Source organism: Hipposideros armiger, unplaced genomic scaffold (genome assembly GCF_001890085.2).
Source record: "Hipposideros armiger isolate ML-2016 unplaced genomic scaffold, ASM189008v1 scaffold_316, whole genome shotgun sequence".
NCBI classification, from domain to species: domain Eukaryota; kingdom Metazoa; phylum Chordata; class Mammalia; order Chiroptera; family Hipposideridae; genus Hipposideros; species Hipposideros armiger.
Genome location: NW_017731666.1, coordinates 1,040,771 through 1,058,031, shown reverse-complemented (window position 1 = coordinate 1,058,031; position 17,261 = coordinate 1,040,771). Strand labels below are relative to the sequence as shown.

The window sequence follows — 17,261 nt, the reverse complement described above, 5'->3', positions numbered from 1 at the left end:
TGGACGTTGAGCCTTTCTGTTTAACAGTTGTCCAAGGTTGTTGGCGGTGTAAGTTTGGGGGGCACCAAAACAAAGACGTGAGGGCGACAGGCTTCAGCGAACTGGGGTGAAAGAAACCCCGGGGTCCTGAAGACACGCGACTCAGTTACCGCGCGAGGCGACGGCAATGGAGCAGAGCCAGGCCCGCCCGCACCTCTAGGCGGTCCCGCCCCTCGTGCAGCCCCGCCCGCCCGCTGGCCCTGACCCTCCCCGCAAGGCCCGCCGCGCCCAACAGACCACGCCCATCGGCCCCGCCTCAGCGGCCAACCCCGCCCTCTGGCCTTGCGGATTCCGCAGGCCCCGCCGCCATCTTTGTTAGGGGCAGCCGGGGCCTGGGGTCTGGAGATGCCGAAGTCGTGCGCGGCGCGGCAATGCTGCAACCGCTACAGCAACCGCAGGAAGCAGCTCACATTCCACCGGTGAGGGGCGGGGGTGCTGGGGTTCGCGGGGTTCCGGCTGCTGGGCCCGACTCGCCCCGGGCTAATTGGCCGCGGCCCCCGCCGGAGCCGGAGGCCTGGCGGGCCGGGCGGGGACGCCAGGGTCGCTGTCAGGCCGCCGCAGAGGCCGCAGGAAGTGCGGCCGAGCCCCTTCGCGGAGGCGCGGCGGCCCGGGGACAGGCAGGGTCACGGGCCCTGGAACCTGCGCCTCGTCGGCGGGCCTGGGTGCATGGGGAGACGGTCGGAGAGGCTGATTAACCTGCCCCTGGGCGCACAGCCTCCTGCCAGCCGGTCGGGGAGGGCCGCGGGCCCTGATGCGAGCTCAGGTCGCCCCAGGTAGTGCCCCCGCAGCACCTGGCACCCTCGGCAGTTACTCGGGACGTAGTAGGCGTTCACTCTTTGCTGAATGCATGACTGGTGGTGCCGCCTGTCGGGTTTGCGGTGCCCAGGGCCCTCTGCTGAGCCCTCTGTAGGATGGAGTGGAGGATGAGAACTTCCAGGGCGTCGGGGGTGGGGTGGGTCGGGACGCTGGCTTTGCGGGAGGATGGCGGAGAGTTGGGAGTCAGTCCCTGCACTCCCCGCAGGCCCGGGCGCGGGATGGGGCCTCACCAGTGAACAGGTTCCCACCCAGGACAGCGAGTCTTCAGAAGCCGACTGAATGCTACGCACTTTCTTTAAGGTTCCAGCCTCCGTCCATTTCTGTCCGCTTCAGAGCACCGCCCGAAAGGCTGCTGCACTCACGTCTCCACTTCCTCGCCTCCTATTACCATTTTCAAAGTCAATGTTTTCCTTGAAGTATATATACACGCATATTGAAAAGTGCATAAATCACAAGTACACAGCCCAAATAACCCAGTGGACACCCTGGGTGACTCCGTGGATTAGCACATCACTAGCCCCCAGGAAACCCCTAACCTGTTCGCACACCCCCAAGGGTAACCCATATCTTGCCTTCTGTCACAGTGATTGCTCTGGCCTGTTTTGAACTTTACTTCATGCACTGTGTACTTTTGGTCACCATTTTGTTTGTGTAGACTAAGAAACTTCCAAACCTGTGGAGAATTTTCTAAGATTGAGTCAGAGGATAATGCCTGGAAGCAAGATCTCAACAGGCTGAGAAAAAGGCTTCTGAGAAGGACAGCTTTGCCTTTTATGCATTTGAAAGGAAGGAGGGAACACACAGGAAGATGACATGAAGGTGGGGGAAAGCAAGGTGGGGATTGGATTACCGGAGAGTTAAGATAGTTAAGATTAAGTGGTCTCTTGAGGCGGTTTCCTTATTTCAGAGGATAACCTAGAGGCACAGAGACTATGGGCGGGGCTGGATTAAGACAAAGATAAACCTTTTACTAAAGAAGTTACAGGCCTGGGGCGTGACTACCCACCATGACCTGCCCAGTTAGGAATTTACAATCAGATGGCCCTGGGAGGTGATTTTCCATAGAGGCTCTTTTTTTTTTTTTGGGTCCACATTTGTGAGTCATCCTTGTTGCATGCAATAGCAGTTGATTCCTTTTTATTGCTGCATAATATTCCATCGACTGCATACACTGGGATTGATTTGTTCTAGATTCGAAGGGCATTTGGGTGCTGCCTTTGTGTTTTGGCTGTTGCAAGCACACGGCTAGACATTTCTCCTGGGATGAATCTTCTTCCGGTGCACATGTCTATGTTTCAGTCGGGTATATACCCGGGGAGCAGTGGCTTCCAGTTCTTTCTCATTCCAGTCGGATTCTTGCCTCCACCACCCCAACAAAAGAGCTCTGTCAAGTCCCCAGTGGCCCTTACGATGCCAAATGCAGTGGTCCATCGTTGTCTGAATTGACCTCTCTGCAGCATTTGACACAACTGACCACAGCCCTTGAGACACTCTCACTTGGCTTCTAGGACACCTCTCAGCCTCTTCCTCTGTCATAGTGGCCCTTGTCAGTCTCCTTGCTGGCGCCTCCTCATTTCCAACACTAGACGTTGGAGCACTTTGGGGCAGGGCGAGGGCCATGGCCCTGTATCGTCCCTGTCCACACTTGCTCCCCAGGGCACTGATCTCACCCAGGCCATTCCCACCCTTTACGCAGGCACAGTCCCCTGCCCCCACCCCCATTGTTGTCTCCAGACATGTGTGTCCACCTGCCACTCCACTTCAGCATGTGGACATCTAAAAGGCACCTCAGATTTAACATCTAACATCAAACCGAACTCCCGAGGCCCCAAACCTGCCCCTCCTGCAGCCTCTCCCATCTTAATATGTGACACTCCTTCCTTCGCTTTATCTCATGGCCCACAGGCAACACAGGCAAACATTGTGCGTGGCTTTTGAAATACGCGCAGACCTGCCCGCTCATTACCGCCTCCTGCTGATGCCCTGGTCCCAGCCACCATGTGCCCTCCTGCGGCAGCCAGGGTGGGCTCTCGTCGCCCTCTGCCCAGAGCCTCCGTGGACCCTCCCATCTGCCTGAGGCCCACACCCTTCAGTCCCCACCCTCCTCTTGCTGGGTCTCCGCCCAACCTGCCTCTGACCGTTCCTCAAACGCGCCTGTCATGGCGCCTTCGCTCTTCATTCTGATAGCCACATGGCTTGTGCTCCCACGTCCTGCAGCCTTTGCTGAAATGTCACCTGTCAGGTGGCCTTCCCCGACGACGTCCCACTCTTCATTCCTACACGGTCTACATCTGTTCGGTTTACTGTGTGTGTCCCGTTCTGGAACGTGGCTCCGTGAGGGCCGGACTGTTACGTCCACACCCGGAGCGCCCAGAGCAGGCTCCCGCGGGGACGAGTACAGGCTCACCTGGCACTGTAGCTTCAGAAACAGCTCTGGCCACCTTCACAGGTGTTTCCTACTGGATGCCGTAAACAGCACGACAAGCCTGCAGAAGTGGGATGTGGTTTCACAGAGTGAGGTTACTGGGTTTCCAAGTTGTCCAGCACAACACTGTGGCGAGGTGGAAATCCCAGGAGACTGAAGGGTTGAATCCAGCTTTGCACCTTCCTTCACGTCTCCTCCATTGCCCGTAGGTTCCCATTCAGCCGGCCCGAGCTGCTGAAGGCGTGGGTGCTGAATATCGGCCGGGGCAACTTCGAGCCCAAGCAGCACACGGTCATCTGCTCGGAGCACTTCCGCCCTGAGTGCTTCAGCGCCTTTGGGAACCGCAAGAACCTCAAGCACAATGCTGTGCCCACTGTGTTCGCCTTTCAGGACACTGCGCAGGTGAACACACCTGTATCCTTGTCTTCACAGCCGGCAGGGGCGGGGCGGACTTTTGCAGGGACAGTAGAGGTGAAGGCGGAGACCTGCAGTGAGGGCAGTGCTGTCAAGCCTCCGGGGTTGGAGGCCAGCCTACCCCGCTGGCCAAGACCTTCGTTTTAGGGAATTCGCAACTTAAAGCCGCTTTAAAAATAAATTGCGCTTCACAACTGGATGCCGTTGAAGCATCGATGGGCTAGTGTGGCAAGAGCTGGGTCCTTGATGCGGTTCATGTGTGCTGGGTCTCCCGCGGGCTGGGGGACGGCAGCAGCTGTGCCGCATTCAGACCCCGTCTTCTTCCTAGTAGCCAGCAGGGCTCAGGAGCCAGAGGCTGTGCCACTGCCATTGGGCAGGTAACCATTGTGGTCCTACTGTGTGCCGCACACACCACCTGAGAGCTCTGTTCAGGGCCCAGAAGGAAGATGAAGGTGGAGGGAGGGTGGGGACAGTGTGGGCAGAGGCTGGCAGAAGGGGCCAGATGGTGGCAGGCTTGGACAGGCAGTGGCTTTCAGGTGAGGTCAGTGGGGCGGGACCTGGCTTTGGAAGGCTCCTTTGGCTGGAAGCTGGTTCGGAAGCCACTGCGGTATCACAGGTGAGTGCAGTCATGGTGGCCTGAGCTGAAGGTGGATGCAGTGAAGACAGGACTGAGTGGACAGACTTTGCAGACCCGGCAGGCTGAGACGGAGGTGGCAAGGGACAGCAGAGCATGCTGAGCCCCTGGGGAATGGGCTTCTGATTCCCTGAGGAGCTTGGTCCTGTGATGAATTTGTCCTCCCAGTGGGACACGAGTGGACATGTTTTGATGGGGAGGATGTGCGGGTTTGGCTCAGGAGCGAGTTCACAGATAGTTGGATGTTGAAGCCATGAGGGTGATAATGGATTTCATTAATCTTAAAGGTGTACCAAGTTCCAGAGAGTGGGCCCCACAGCGGGCACCTGTTTGAACTTGGTAGTGGTGAAACCAACATGAGACTGATGGACACGTGTGCCAGTTGGATTCATTGGAAATGAGAGAAAAGGGAGCCGGCCTGTGGAGACCATGAGTCACAGGGTGTCAGAGCAGGCGCCACCTGTCAGCTAACACGCCTGACACCTTTGCCCTCCATCTTCCCCAGACATCCACGCGCTGGCGGCCTTCCCTTCTCCAAGTCCACATCCACGGTCACGTTCCTGCAGGAGGGCCCTCCCTGACCAGTCCCCACCGCCCTCGCTGGGCTTTCTAGGACCTGCCAGCATCCGCCCTGCTGTTTCATTTGTTTGGTCTCCCCTCCAACGTAAGCTCTGTGAGGGCTGGGATTTGTTTCACTGCCTTATTCCCAAATCCCAGAACACAGCCAGGCGTGAAGTAGGTGCTTAATATTTGTTTTTGTGTTTTTTTTAAATATGGAAGGACTTTTATTTTTATTTTGTATATATTTAAAATTTTATTTTATTGTGGTAAGAACACTTAACGAGATCTACCCTCAAACCTTTTTTTTTTTTAAAGATTTTATTGGGGAATCGGGGGAGGGGAACAGACAAGTTGCTGTCCTTTTGTTATTCAGTCTAGTTGTGAAGGAAGGCGCTTCACTGACCCATGTTGGTATTATCATTGCACTCTTCCCGGGGGAGGCAAATCAGTCGCTGGCCACTGGACGGCCGCTCACGCTGGCTGCCAGCTACTCACAGTAGCTCACGGCAGGTCACTGGAGCCTCACTGCAGCCTACGCCATTGCCAACAACTCCAGCAGCCCAGCTCCAGGTCGAGCTGTTGTTCACCATCTTAGCTGTAGAGGGCGCAGCGTCACTGGCCCTCACGTGGGATCCGAACCGGGGCCCTGCTGCTCAGAGCTGGCGTCCCAAGCCAACTCCTAACTAGTGCACCACTCGGCCGGCCGTACCCTCAAACTTTTTAAGTGTACGGTACAGTGTTGTGATGTGCAGGTGTGATGTACGCAGGGCTCTCGAAGGTCATTGTTGGGCTTAACTGAATCTTTATGCTCACTGGTTAGCAACTCCCCACCCTCAGCCACCTCCAAGCATGTTCATTAAGAGAGTACAGTTTGGTCACTTTGTCCTGGAAGAGATTGCAGTTTACAACTGGGGGGGGGGACATTTGTGACTTGCTCCTTAGTGCCTGGGGGCAGGGAGAAGCTGGTTCTGGCCTGTGGCTCTGGCTCAGCTTGTGGACACCTGGAGACTGCAGGCTCTGAATTGGATGTTTTCTACCATGTGGCTTCTACTCGTTGAGCAAAATTTGAGTCACCTACTATGCAGTTAGAAGAATGCCAGTCCCTGGGGTGACACAAATTAGGTTCCTAGCTTCATAGGGACCTATTCACGGGCCACTGGCCCAAGATTTGGGCACATCTTGGGAGAAAGAAGAGCACCAATGGGTGGGGAGTTGATCTGGGCTGGGTTTCAGGGCCCAGTTTAATTGCACACACATGGGGCTGAGCACTGGGGCAGAAGCACGAGGCCTGGCGCCCGGTGTGGGGCTCTCCGGGGTACAGATCTCTTACTTGCACCCCGATTGAGCCGAAATTTGGGCCGTCCACAGCAGCTCCATGTCTCTTGCAGCTGGTGAAGGACACAGACCCGGCTGGCGAGGGTGGAAACGCCGACTCTGAGGAGAAGGTGAGTCTGTACCGCGGCCACTGGACTTAGCCGCGAGTTGGAGGCTGAGCACAACACATGCCTGCCAGGCTGGCTGCTGGGGTTTGTCGTGCCGTCCTCGTAGCCTAGGGTTTTGGATTCTGTTTTCCGAGGAAAGGGACAGCGGCAGCCTCTCGTGCCTCCATCCTGTTCAGTACCACACACTGGTAGTTGGTGACAAGTTCAGCTCGTGCCTGATTTCTAAGGGTCCAGTCCTGGGCCTGGGGAGGAGGCTAGCTGTTCCTGCCAGTCCCCGGGACAGTGACGGGATTGCTGGTGGGACAGACAGGTAACAGCTGTGGGAGGATCTGGTGTCTGTGGCTCAGCTGCCTGCTTCTGCCCTGTGTTCCCAGGTCGCCCTGGAGGCGGGGGCACAGGAGCACGGCCCATGGAGGCAGGCAGACTCTGCACTCCCAGCACTGCAGCTGCCCGCCAGCGCCGGAGGTCCGGGAGGACAGGTAAGGTGCCTGGCCGGGCACCAAAGGGCATGTGGTGGGTTGCTCTCAGCACAAGGGGCTTTGCTTCAAACAAAAGAAAACCAGTGTCCAAACCACCAGCACCATTGGGTGTGGCCAATCTCAGACCTTCCCAATATAATGCATGATTTGGGCAGGTTTGGATGTCAGCAGAGCTGCGGGAAGCGACCCTCAGGCCCCCTCCTCCCAGACCCCCCTCCCACAGAACAGCTCTGCCACTGGTCCCTGGCTTCTGCCTCTGGACACTGCTTACCTTCCACTCACCTGTGTCCTCAGGTCCTGCCACAGAGACGGGAAGCAGCTGAGGCCCCTGGTCAGCCTGCCAGCCCCCCGCAACCATCCGATCACAGCTATGCTCTTTTGGACTTAAATGCCCTAAAAAAAAAACTCTTCCTGACCCTGAAGGAAAATGAAAAGCTTCGGAAGCGCTTGAAGGCCCAGAGGCTGGTGATGCAGAGGATGTGTGGCCGCCTACGAGCCCAGAGAGCGGGGCCACCGGGCATCCGGGCCAGGCTGCAGCCTGAGAAGCAGAGCTGAGCCAGGCGGCTGGGCTCAGCGGAGCCCTTGGGACGAGGACCTTTCAGTCCTGCCGCTGACACTGAGTGGCAGTGAGGCATGCCAGGCCAGGGCGCCTGGTGAGGAGCCCAAGGTCGCATCAGGCTGGGAGGGGGTAGGGCTGTAAGCATGACAAACTTGGTTCTCCAGGAGGTGACAGCCCCAGCTGTCCTTTCAGCACAAGCTAGGCGAGTGTCCTTGGAAGCACAGCATGAGGAGCTGTCCCGAGTCAGAGTGGCAGACACTGCTGCCGTGGGGCGGCAGCCTGTTTCCTTATGGGGCAGCTGGGTCTAGGGAAGCACCTAGTGCGTGGGTCACTCCCACCCCCGCATGAGAGGGCATGAGGACTGACTGTAATGCGCCTGGACAGCCGGCTCTCCCCGTGGCCGAGACAGGCCTCCTTTGAGCGAGCAAAGTAATAAAAGTGTCTTCCTGCACGCCCGGGTTCCCGCCTTTACTTAAAAACAAGCACTGATTCCAGGTTCTGTCCCATGTGCTTTGCTGCTGCTGAGCGGTCAGGGCTTGACCACCTTTGACTACAAAAAGGTGACTTTAGATAAAAAGGAAAAACAAGAATTCTAGTCTTGAGATTTCCTAGCTCTGGACTCGATTATTTCTCAGGCACGTGTCTCATGTAGAATACAGAACCACAGCTTCAAGTTAAAATGTGGTTTAAACAGAAGAGTAAGGGATGGGACGAGGCCCTGGGGGGCGCTGCCCTTCTGTTGCTCTCTGCTAATAATGAACATACAGATGCACTGAAACACTATCCCCAGCTTTCAGGCAAGGTTTATTGCGGTAAGAGTGCCTTCTGTACAGTCCAATTCAAGCAGAATGAGAGGGAATCGGTGCCCAGAAGAGCCACCTGCCGCCGAGGGAGCATGGCTGTGTCCGAAGTCAGACTCACTAATCGCATTGACTATTGCACGATTCACATTCGGAGCAGCAGCTCAAAAAAACTTTTTAAAACTGGAGCTAAATATTACAGGATTGGACAACCTGAAGTGTTTTTTTTTAAACTGGAGGAAGGTCATGAGCGATTACACTGGTACCAACGTCGGGAGTGAGGCCTGATTGTCGCAGTAGCTGCAGGGCCTGTGGGAGCCAGCACCAACCAGGGCCTCTGCTCACTGGGTGACTGGACTGCAGTTAAGAGACCAGGCTGTGGGGAAGTCTCCTGGCTCCCAGAATAGTCTGCATCCAGCAGAGGCCAGCGGAGGAAGAGGGTCCTGGGAGCAGGCACCCAAAAAGGAGTCCCTTGTGGGGCGGGAGCTGACCTGGCAGGTGTGGGGAGCAGCAGCGCCACCTGCCGGCCTCGGCGCTCCCAGCACTAACGATTTGGCTCTGAGGCTGGCAGAGCTGCGTGGGGCAGGTGAGAGGGACGTTGGCCTCTCCCCACGAGGATGTGTGGGGGGGTGCTCCTGGAAGGACGTGGCCTGTGACAGGGATGGCGAGTTACACCACTGTCCCAAGCCAGGTGCCAGTGGAATGATTCGAGAAGTTCTGGGAGGGAAAAAAGAGACTAATTTCCAAAACCATTTGTTCTGAGATAAAAAGCAGATTTATAAACCCACACAATCCTCTCCAGATTCCTACTTCAGCAGGAAAAGGTGGTTCTTGGGAAGCTGATTGGACAGACCCTCTCTTGACTGGAGACCTCTGTCCTGGGAACACCTTCCTTCCTTTCCATGGTCAGTGTGGATTCTGGGCAAAGCAGTTCACAGTTCTGGGTGTGCGGGCAGGACGTTCCCTAACGACCTCAAGACAGACCGAGAAGTACTGTGGCTGCAGCCAGCTCGTGCTGAAGAACCTGGAGGCACCCGGGGGCGTCCGGGCCCAGGGCCCTTCCTCCAGGGACATGATCCTTGGGGAAACAGACATGGCTGTGCTGCGGTTCTGGTCCGGGTGGGGCTGCCTCAGCGCTACCCACAGCACCCGTGAGAGTGGGGTGTCTGTGTGTCCCTTCACATAATTGGTACAGTACCACCTTCTACAGGAATAATATAAAATAAACACATCTGATGTCTGGGTTTTTCCCTGCTTCCAAATTTGTAGACTCCCAGGAAAAGGCTTTTTGCAGCTTCTTTTAATCTGGTTCCTCCAGCAGTTTATCCATCTGTATCAATCCTGTGAGCTGTAAAAGAAAAGGCAAACAGTTTATCTGTCAGGGGCAGCTGTTTCCACGCCCTCTTTCTTCCACTTAGGGGTTCAGTAGACCAGAGGCTGCTAGGCTGACAGATGGTTCTGGAAGGGCAAGGAGCAGCTGCGCTGGTTTCACACCCAGCCACCCGAGCTGCAGTTCCAAGCAAAGAGTTCCTCTAGTTCCCCCGGGGACAGGCTGGCAGCCCCTACGGTCAGCACATCAGGGCCCTGAGTGAGTCACGATGCCCAAGCCCGCCTGGGATCAGGCCGTAACAGAGGGAAGGTGGTTGTCGCCGCACACTCTGACGTCCCGGGTCCCGGACGTGGCTGAGCACCCCTCCTGGTCTGCACAGGGCAGGTGACGTCAGAGGAGCAGCTACTCACACTGCTTTGGTATCCTAAGCGCCTCACTGTCCAGTGCCATCACCTGATGGAGGACACCTCGGAACTGGTAAAGCACTTTCAGGTTCTTCTCTTCACCCACACAGGGGTCATAGAACCCGGGCAGCCCAGCCTGCAACAAACACATTCCGAGTCGAGTCCCGTTTACACCCAGCAGGACCACTGTCTGCTGCCATCTGCAGGTGCAGTGGAAAAGGGCCTCGACTTTCCTTCAGAAGCTGCCCTCCAAAGATGCAAACTTTGCAGCTTGAGGAAAAAGAAATGCAAATTCAAAAGAGTTGCCTATTTAGACCCAGACTTCCCTCTCAATATAGGCCCCTCCTCCCACTCTAAATACACCTGTCTTCACAGGAGCTCCACCCCATGGGGTTCTAGAAGACTTCATCAGGCAGCCAGGTCTGTGCCCTGAGTAGCCAACGTGCACTTGAATTTGCCTTTATCAGCCCCAGGCTCCAGCGTGAGCCTCAGATGCGCTACAGGTGACCTCACAGTCCTTCTGGAACAAGGCAAGGAAGAAGCAGCATGTAAGCTCTACGAAGGCAGGATGTATGTTTTGTCTGCTGCTGCGGTGCCTGGCACATAGTAGGTAGGTGCTTAATAAATACTTGCTGGGTGAGTGAAGTAAATAGCTCCCACATGGATGTAACTTGGGTGCTGGGTAGCAACCCGCACAGTGCATGCCAGCAACATTAAAGGACTCCACTGCGATGATCTGGCCATTCCAAGGGCCAGCTGTCCCCAGTCCCCAGAGTCCTTTTCTGTCTGAATCCCATGGGCACATGACAGTGTACCTTGGAGGCCTCTGTGAGGATGAGCTTTGAGTCCTTCACCAGGCACTGCAGGGGCACTGTCACGTCAATCACCTTCACCTTCTCGCTCTTCTTGCTCTTGTCATTGACAAACTTCCCATACCAGGCGTTGACAATGATGAGCCCTGAGGACAGACGCAGTCAGAGCAGGGCGGGCCCACACAGCTGGACTCAGGGCCAGCGTGCTCCTTTGAACCCCCCCACGCCCACCCATCCCGAGGCCATGCCCTCTCACCCATTCTGGACTCCTCTGCCTCAATTATCCTTCGGACAGATTCCTGCATCAACCGAACCTGCGAAGAACAAGGTAGCCGCCGTCAGGGCCCTCCCTCACTGGGCTCCGTGTCTGCTCGGAGCCACGGCCATGTGCCCGGTGTCTTTCAGCCCTTCCCCTGTCCACAAAGAACCCGACAGTGCCCCCGTCCTTTATCCTGGGTATCGCTGTTATCTTACGTCGCATAAAAACAACTCACTCAAAGGGAAGCAAAGGGGGACAATAGCACCACTTTATACGAAACCTTGTAATGCCTTCTGAAGGTAATGGGTCTCATCTTTAGGACAAGGACCGAAGCCCCCAGTACTGCATCCCATCGGCCACGGAAACGCTAGAATGACCAGCGCAGCTGTCAGGGAAGAAAAGCCTGAGCCCTGGACCCTGGGGACCGGTGTGTAGTGTGAACTAGTCCCCGTTAGGAACCGTGGACTAGAAAAGCGGGGGCACTGCGGTCTGTTCTGCACGACAGTGTGGGGCACTTGGATCCACGCAGAGCAAGAGGGCTTCCGGGGCGGACGCTCACGCAGCACTTACAGCAGCTTCTGCCTCCTGTTTCTTCTGCAGAATGCCAGTGGCTGCGCTTTCCCTGTGCTTTTCCAATTCCCTTATGTGAGAAAAACACAAGCCACACATCAGCGTGGGGTTACTCCTCCGGGGCCTGCGCCCAGCAAACAGTCTGTGGTCTTACTGCATTCCTAGTTCTAGAACATTAAGAAATATTTCCAAGACAATCTCAAGCAAATCTGCTTGTCGCAGGCCTGTGCAAATTTCCCGTTGTCCCTGGATGGCTCTCCCCCACCTCCTCACCACAGCGTGTGGGAAACCCACTGCCAGGCCCTTTGGAAAGAGGCCCGCAGCTGGCAGGAATGTCAGGAAGCAGGAGGTCAGAGGAGAAGGTGAGAATCACAGGAGATGCCACCCATCTTCTGGGATTATTATATAAACCCTTTGGGAGGGACGACGCACCACACACCTGTCCCATCAGAGACGTGACACATCACATCCTCTGTTTCAAGCCTCGAGCATCCTGGGGAATTAGGACCGTGTACTCTGCCGAGTCAAAGGCCAGAGAGGCCTTGAAGAGGAGATTCGGTCCCTCCCGCCAGATTCCCTAAGCTCAGTGATTTATGAAATACCATCACCATAAAGTAAGGAATCTAAACCACCTCTCAGACGTGATGTTATGCCTTAATGGTTTATCTACAAAAAACTGCAAAATAAATGACATTTCTTTAGGTGACACCTTAGACTATTTAGTGCATGCCCCTCATGTAAGAACTCAGAACCCTTTCCTCTTGAATTCAGTGCCAGGAAAAGAAATGGTCAGAATGAGAAAAGGGACAACTTCTTATTTCTTGTGGTTTAAAGTCTCTCAACAATTTGGTAAGCTAACTCTAATCCTTTCGGAAAGCAGGAGTAAATGGCAAAAAAGGACAACAGCAGCAGTGCTACAGAACGATGATACACAGTGGACACTTACTGAGTACTTGCTGCAGGCCAGACACCGCTACCGCGCTCAGCATTTTACATGTATTAATTAATTTGATTTTCCTAATCATCCTATGGGGTAGGTTCTATTATCATCCTCTCCAATTGAAAGACAAGGACACTGAGGCACAGAGCTGTTTGGTGACGTCCGGCGACAGGTTTTAAACTCACTTCTCCTTCTGAGCCCTGAGGTACGGTTTGATGACCAGACGGTGCATGGCGAAGTAGGCGACGAGCGGCCCCACGGTGGCGTAGAACACAGCGCTGGGAAGGAGCTGGTCCGTCAGGTGGATGGGGAAGAAGTAAGTCTGACTGGCTCTGTTTAACCTGAGAACACAAAACGAAACATCCAAGATGAACCAGGTTTCCAGGAAAGGGCAGTGGGCGTCTCAGCCACAGGAGGAGAGCCCTCGAGACACACACACCACCAGGGAGGAGGAGGCCCGGAGGTGGCTTGTCTGTAGCCCGCTCCCCGTTTCTGGTCCCCTTCCCAAAGTTTAGCCGCTGGAGTTGATGTATGTGACAGAAGAAAGGTCCCAGTACTTGCTGACCTCAAGAGCAAAGCAACAGACTGATGCTGACCAGAGCAATGTGGCCATAGTAGAAAAGAGTGGACACTCCTCCAGGTGTCCTGGAGACAGAGGCATGTCCCAGCCCTCCATTTCTCTGGTCAAAAGAAGTGTGTGAAGGGCCGGCCGAGTGGCGCGATGGTTAAGAACTGGCTTGGTGTCACGTCCTGTGTGGCAAGGGCAAGAGGAGCAACGCAGATTGAATAAGAGACAGAAGTAAGATAAGAGGAGACCAAGGGACTCAGCCAGAGAAGACTGAGCCCTAAATCGAATCCCATGGCTTTTATTGAGAATTTTCAAAGAAGTAAAACTGCTGTCAATTAGCAACCGTGTGTGACTTTGTGTGCCTTAAGGCCTTTTTCCATTAACATATCCCATTGTGTTCCAACAAATGCTATGCCTTCACACATCAGCCACATAGCCCCAGGACACCTTGTTACTGTGTCCTCCCAGGGCAGATAACTATTATCATTCCATCAGGTCCCAGTCACACCTGAGACACCCCCCAGAGAGAGAGCTTCCCGGCCTCAGTCATACCGAGACACTCCCTCAAGACTAATAGGGTTAGAGGCTAATGCAGAGGGGGTGGTCTTGGAATCGGTTGTAAGGCAACAGCTTGGGACACCAGAGGGCCCCAGTTCAGAGCCCACATATGAGAGCCAGTGACACTGCCCTCCACAGCTAAGATGCTGAACAACAGCTCAACCTGGAGCTGGGCTGCTGTGAGTCCCCGGCGACGGCATAGGCTGCAGCCCCTGTTGCAGTGGGTTGCCATGGGCTACCGTGTGTAGCCAGCAGCCAGCGTGAGCGGCTGTCCAGAAGCCGGCGACTGATCTGCCTCGCCCGGGAAGAGCGCAATGATGGTGCCAACTTGGGCCAGTGAAGCAACGTCCTCCACAACTAGACTGAAGAACAAAACAACAGCAACTTGTCTGTTCCCTTTCCCTCAATTCCCCAGCACTGTTCCCATCCCCCAATTCCCCAATTAAAAAAAAAAATGTGTGTGAAGATTTCCAAAGTGAGCCAATTAAGGAGGTTCTGCTTCTAGTAATGGCTGAGCAGCTCCTACTGGACCAATCACCCCACAGGTAACAAAGGTAAACTCTAGACCACATATAACAAACAAAGACTTTCAGGTACTGGGTAGGAACTACAGGCAGGCAGATAGGAAAGGAGGGCTGAAAATCAGAAGAATGGAACTGCTGGTTTCCCGGGTATTTTAGTTTTTGTAAACAGCCTTTAGCCTGAGGGCAAATCTCAGTCTGCACAGCCTGGACTGCTAACACTGGAAAGCTAACACTGGGCTCCGCAGTTCCTATTAGATCAAAGCACCAGAGCTCAGAGTTTGGGGCAACCAGAGTAGCTGGGAAGAGGGAGATCCTCACAAGTAAGGGAACAAAAACGAAAGAGTGCTGGGGAAGCCCCGAGTCTTGTGTACAAATGTGGCACACATCTCCAGCTGGTCTCTTGTCGATCAGTGGCCCAGCTAAAGGGACAATAATTGTGATGTGTTTTGGCTGCTGCCACACAGGTGAACCGGAGCTTGCAGTCTGACTTCTAACTACCTTCTAAAAGGTAAAGTTAACAGTTTTTGGAGAAACATAGTAGAATACAGAGTCTCAACAACGTATCACCCACAACACCCAGGATACGATACAAACTACTCTATATACCTGGATAAAATGAAAAAAGATAACAGAGACCAACCCCACACGACCCAGATGCTGGCACCAGCAGGTAAGGATTTTAATGCAGCAATTTTAACTTATGGTCAAAGACATCTAATATTCACTGGGTGGGCTTAACAGCAAGGAGATGAGAGAACAGTCAGTGAACTTGTAGCGAGATCAACCGAAATTATGCAGTATGTAGAACAGAGAGAAAAAGGATTGAAGACACATGGCCAGAGCCTCAGAAACCAGTGGGAAAACATCAAGAGGTTTACATGTAAGTAATGAGCGTCCCAGAAAGGAGAGGGAGAATAAGGCAGGAACACATATTTGAAGACTAATGGCTTAAAAATACCAAATTTGATGTAGGACATAAATTTACAGATGCAAGAAGTTTAGCAAACCCCAAGTAGCATAAATACAACAAAACCACATCTAGGTACAATGCAAAAAATGGCTAGAAATAAAGACAAAAAAAAAAAAAAAGACACATTAATGCAGGGGAATAATGATTCAAATGACCAGTGACTTGTCATCAGAAACAATGGAGGCCAAAGACAGAGAACATCATCTTTAAATTGTGACAAAAAACCCCATTAACCCTGAATTCTATATCCACTGACAATAGCCTTCAATAATAAAAGCAACTCCAGAATTGATAAAGAACACTCAGAAGTAAAAAAAAGAAGAAACCTCAAAAGTAAAAAAAGAAGAAACCAAAAATCCAATAAGAAAATAGACAAAAGATTTGAACAGATTTCATTGAAGGGGCCAACCGAGTGGCTCAGTTGGTTAAGCGGTTGCTCAAGAGTGCAAGCTCTGGGCAACAGGGCCGCTGGTTCAATTCCCACATGGGCCAGTGAGCTGTGCCTGAGCTGGGCTGCCGCTGGGCTGCCAGCGAGTGGCGGGATGGCTCAGCTGGTGGGAGCGCGTGCTCCTAACAACAAAGTTGCCTGTTCAAGATGGTGAGCTACGCCCACCCCCAACTAAAGATTGGGCTCAGCACCTTAAGCTGAGCGGTGCATCTGGACTTGGAGCTGAGCTGGCTGCGCCCTCCACAGCTAGGATTGAAGGACGGCAACTTGGCTGTTCCCTGCCCCCAATTCCCCAATAACATCTTTAAAAAAAACCCAAAAACCAAAAAACAGATTTCACTGAAAAAGATATATGGATGGCAAATAAGGCCACGAAGAGAAGCTCTACATCCTTAGATATTAGGGAAATGCAAGTCAAAACCATAATGGGATACACCTACATGCGTGTTAAAATAACCAAAAACCCCCAAACATACCAAGGGTTGGTGAGAAGGTGGAGCAAATGGAACTCTCATATGCTGCTGGTGGGAAAAGGAAATGAAACCATGTTCGAAAACAGCTTGGTACTTTGTTATAAAGTTAAACACGCAGCCACCATATGACTCTGCATGCCTCCTCCTAGGTGTTTACCCAAGAGAAATCAAAACTTAATGTTCACACAAAACCTGTAGTGAATGTCTATATTGGCTTTATCTGTCAATGTCAACAACTGGGAACAATGGAAACACCCTGAAACTGATAAACAGACTGTGGACATGTACACAGCGCGACACTCAGCGGCAATAAAAGTGAGCATGCTACTGATGTGACCTCTGCAACAATACAGATGCAGCTCCAGTGCGTTATGCCCCTGAAAGAAGCAAAGGCTTCAGCTCTATGAGTCCACGTACATGACATTTTGAAAACGGCAAAAATATAAGGAGCAAAACAGATCAGTAGTTGCCAGGGCCTGGGGAAAGCACATAAAGGGCATGAGGGAACTTGGGGGGGATGATGGAACTTGGGGGGATGATGGAATTTGGGGGGATGATGGAAATGTTCTATATCTTGATTGTGTTACATGACTTATGTGATTGTCAAAACAGCAATGTACAAAAAGGATGAATTTTAATTTATGTAGATTTTATCTCAATAAACCTGACTTTAAAAACTATAGCAATGATAGCAGCTTAGTTCTGGGGCAGGAATGCCTGTAACTGAACTATTTTAATATGAAATGAAAAGGAAATGATGAATATAGATAAAATATAATAAATCAATAAAATATAAAAGCATAATAGAGGAAAGATAAACGTATTTTCTGGTTGAAGAATACTAAGCGGTCACCACTGGTAGGCTTACACTATATAAGAAGAGCTAAAAAAGTTTTCAGGCCAAAAAAACTAATACCAGAAGGAAACTCGGATTTTTAGGAAGGAATAAGAACATCAGAAATGGAGGGGAAAAAAAGTGGCTAAAAATAAGACTTTTACTCCCTTAATTTCTTTAACATATATATGATTATTTAAAGTCAAAATTACAACATTATTGTGGGGATTATAATGTATACAGATGTAACACATATGACAATTACAGCATAAAGGACTTGGGGTGCAGGAAAATGGCCCTAGAAGTTTTCGAGGTTCTTCATTTTACATGAAATAATACAGTATTAAATCTAAATCTAAAGTGATGGAAGGTTGTTAACAATGTGCACTGTAATCTCTAAA

At 52.7% G+C, this 17,261-nt stretch overlaps 2 protein-coding genes across 2 annotated transcripts in view; one reads left to right on the top strand and one right to left on the bottom strand.

The window, feature by feature from the left end:
* Positions 1-326: 326 nt before the first annotated feature.
* On the top strand, positions 327-7,820 carry THAP3 (THAP domain containing 3). The gene is made up of 5 exons (XM_019660393.1): positions 327-458; positions 3,490-3,682; positions 6,278-6,334; positions 6,706-6,810; positions 7,105-7,820. The coding sequence occupies exons 1-5, from the start codon at positions 385-387 to the stop codon at positions 7,363-7,365; spliced, it is 690 nt and encodes a 229-aa protein (XP_019515938.1). The 5' UTR covers positions 327-384; the 3' UTR covers positions 7,366-7,820.
* A 336-nt stretch (positions 7,821-8,156) lies between these two features.
* DNAJC11 (DnaJ heat shock protein family (Hsp40) member C11) overlaps positions 8,157-17,261 on the bottom strand; it is a 62,520-nt gene continuing 53,415 nt past the window's right edge. The window contains exons 11-16 of the mRNA XM_019660392.1: positions 12,670-12,825; positions 11,545-11,614; positions 10,972-11,029; positions 10,719-10,861; positions 9,910-10,039; positions 8,157-9,517 (exon numbers count right to left, since the gene is read on the bottom strand). Of these exons, the coding sequence (XP_019515937.1) occupies positions 9,492-9,517; positions 9,910-10,039; positions 10,719-10,861; positions 10,972-11,029; positions 11,545-11,614; positions 12,670-12,825 (583 nt within the window). The 3' untranslated portion in view covers positions 8,157-9,491. The remainder of the gene's footprint in view (positions 9,518-9,909; positions 10,040-10,718; positions 10,862-10,971; positions 11,030-11,544; positions 11,615-12,669; positions 12,826-17,261) is intronic.

Coding starts and splice junctions, on each gene's coding strand:
- THAP3 (XM_019660393.1), top strand. CDS start 385: ATGCCGAAGTCGTGCGCGGCGCGGCAATGCTGCAACCGCTACAGCAAC. Junction 3,683..6,277: donor CCTTTCAGGACACTGCGCAG/GTGAACACACCT, acceptor TGTCTCTTGCAG/CTGGTGAAGGACACAGACCC. Junction 6,335..6,705: donor ACGCCGACTCTGAGGAGAAG/GTGAGTCTGTAC, acceptor CTGTGTTCCCAG/GTCGCCCTGGAGGCGGGGGC.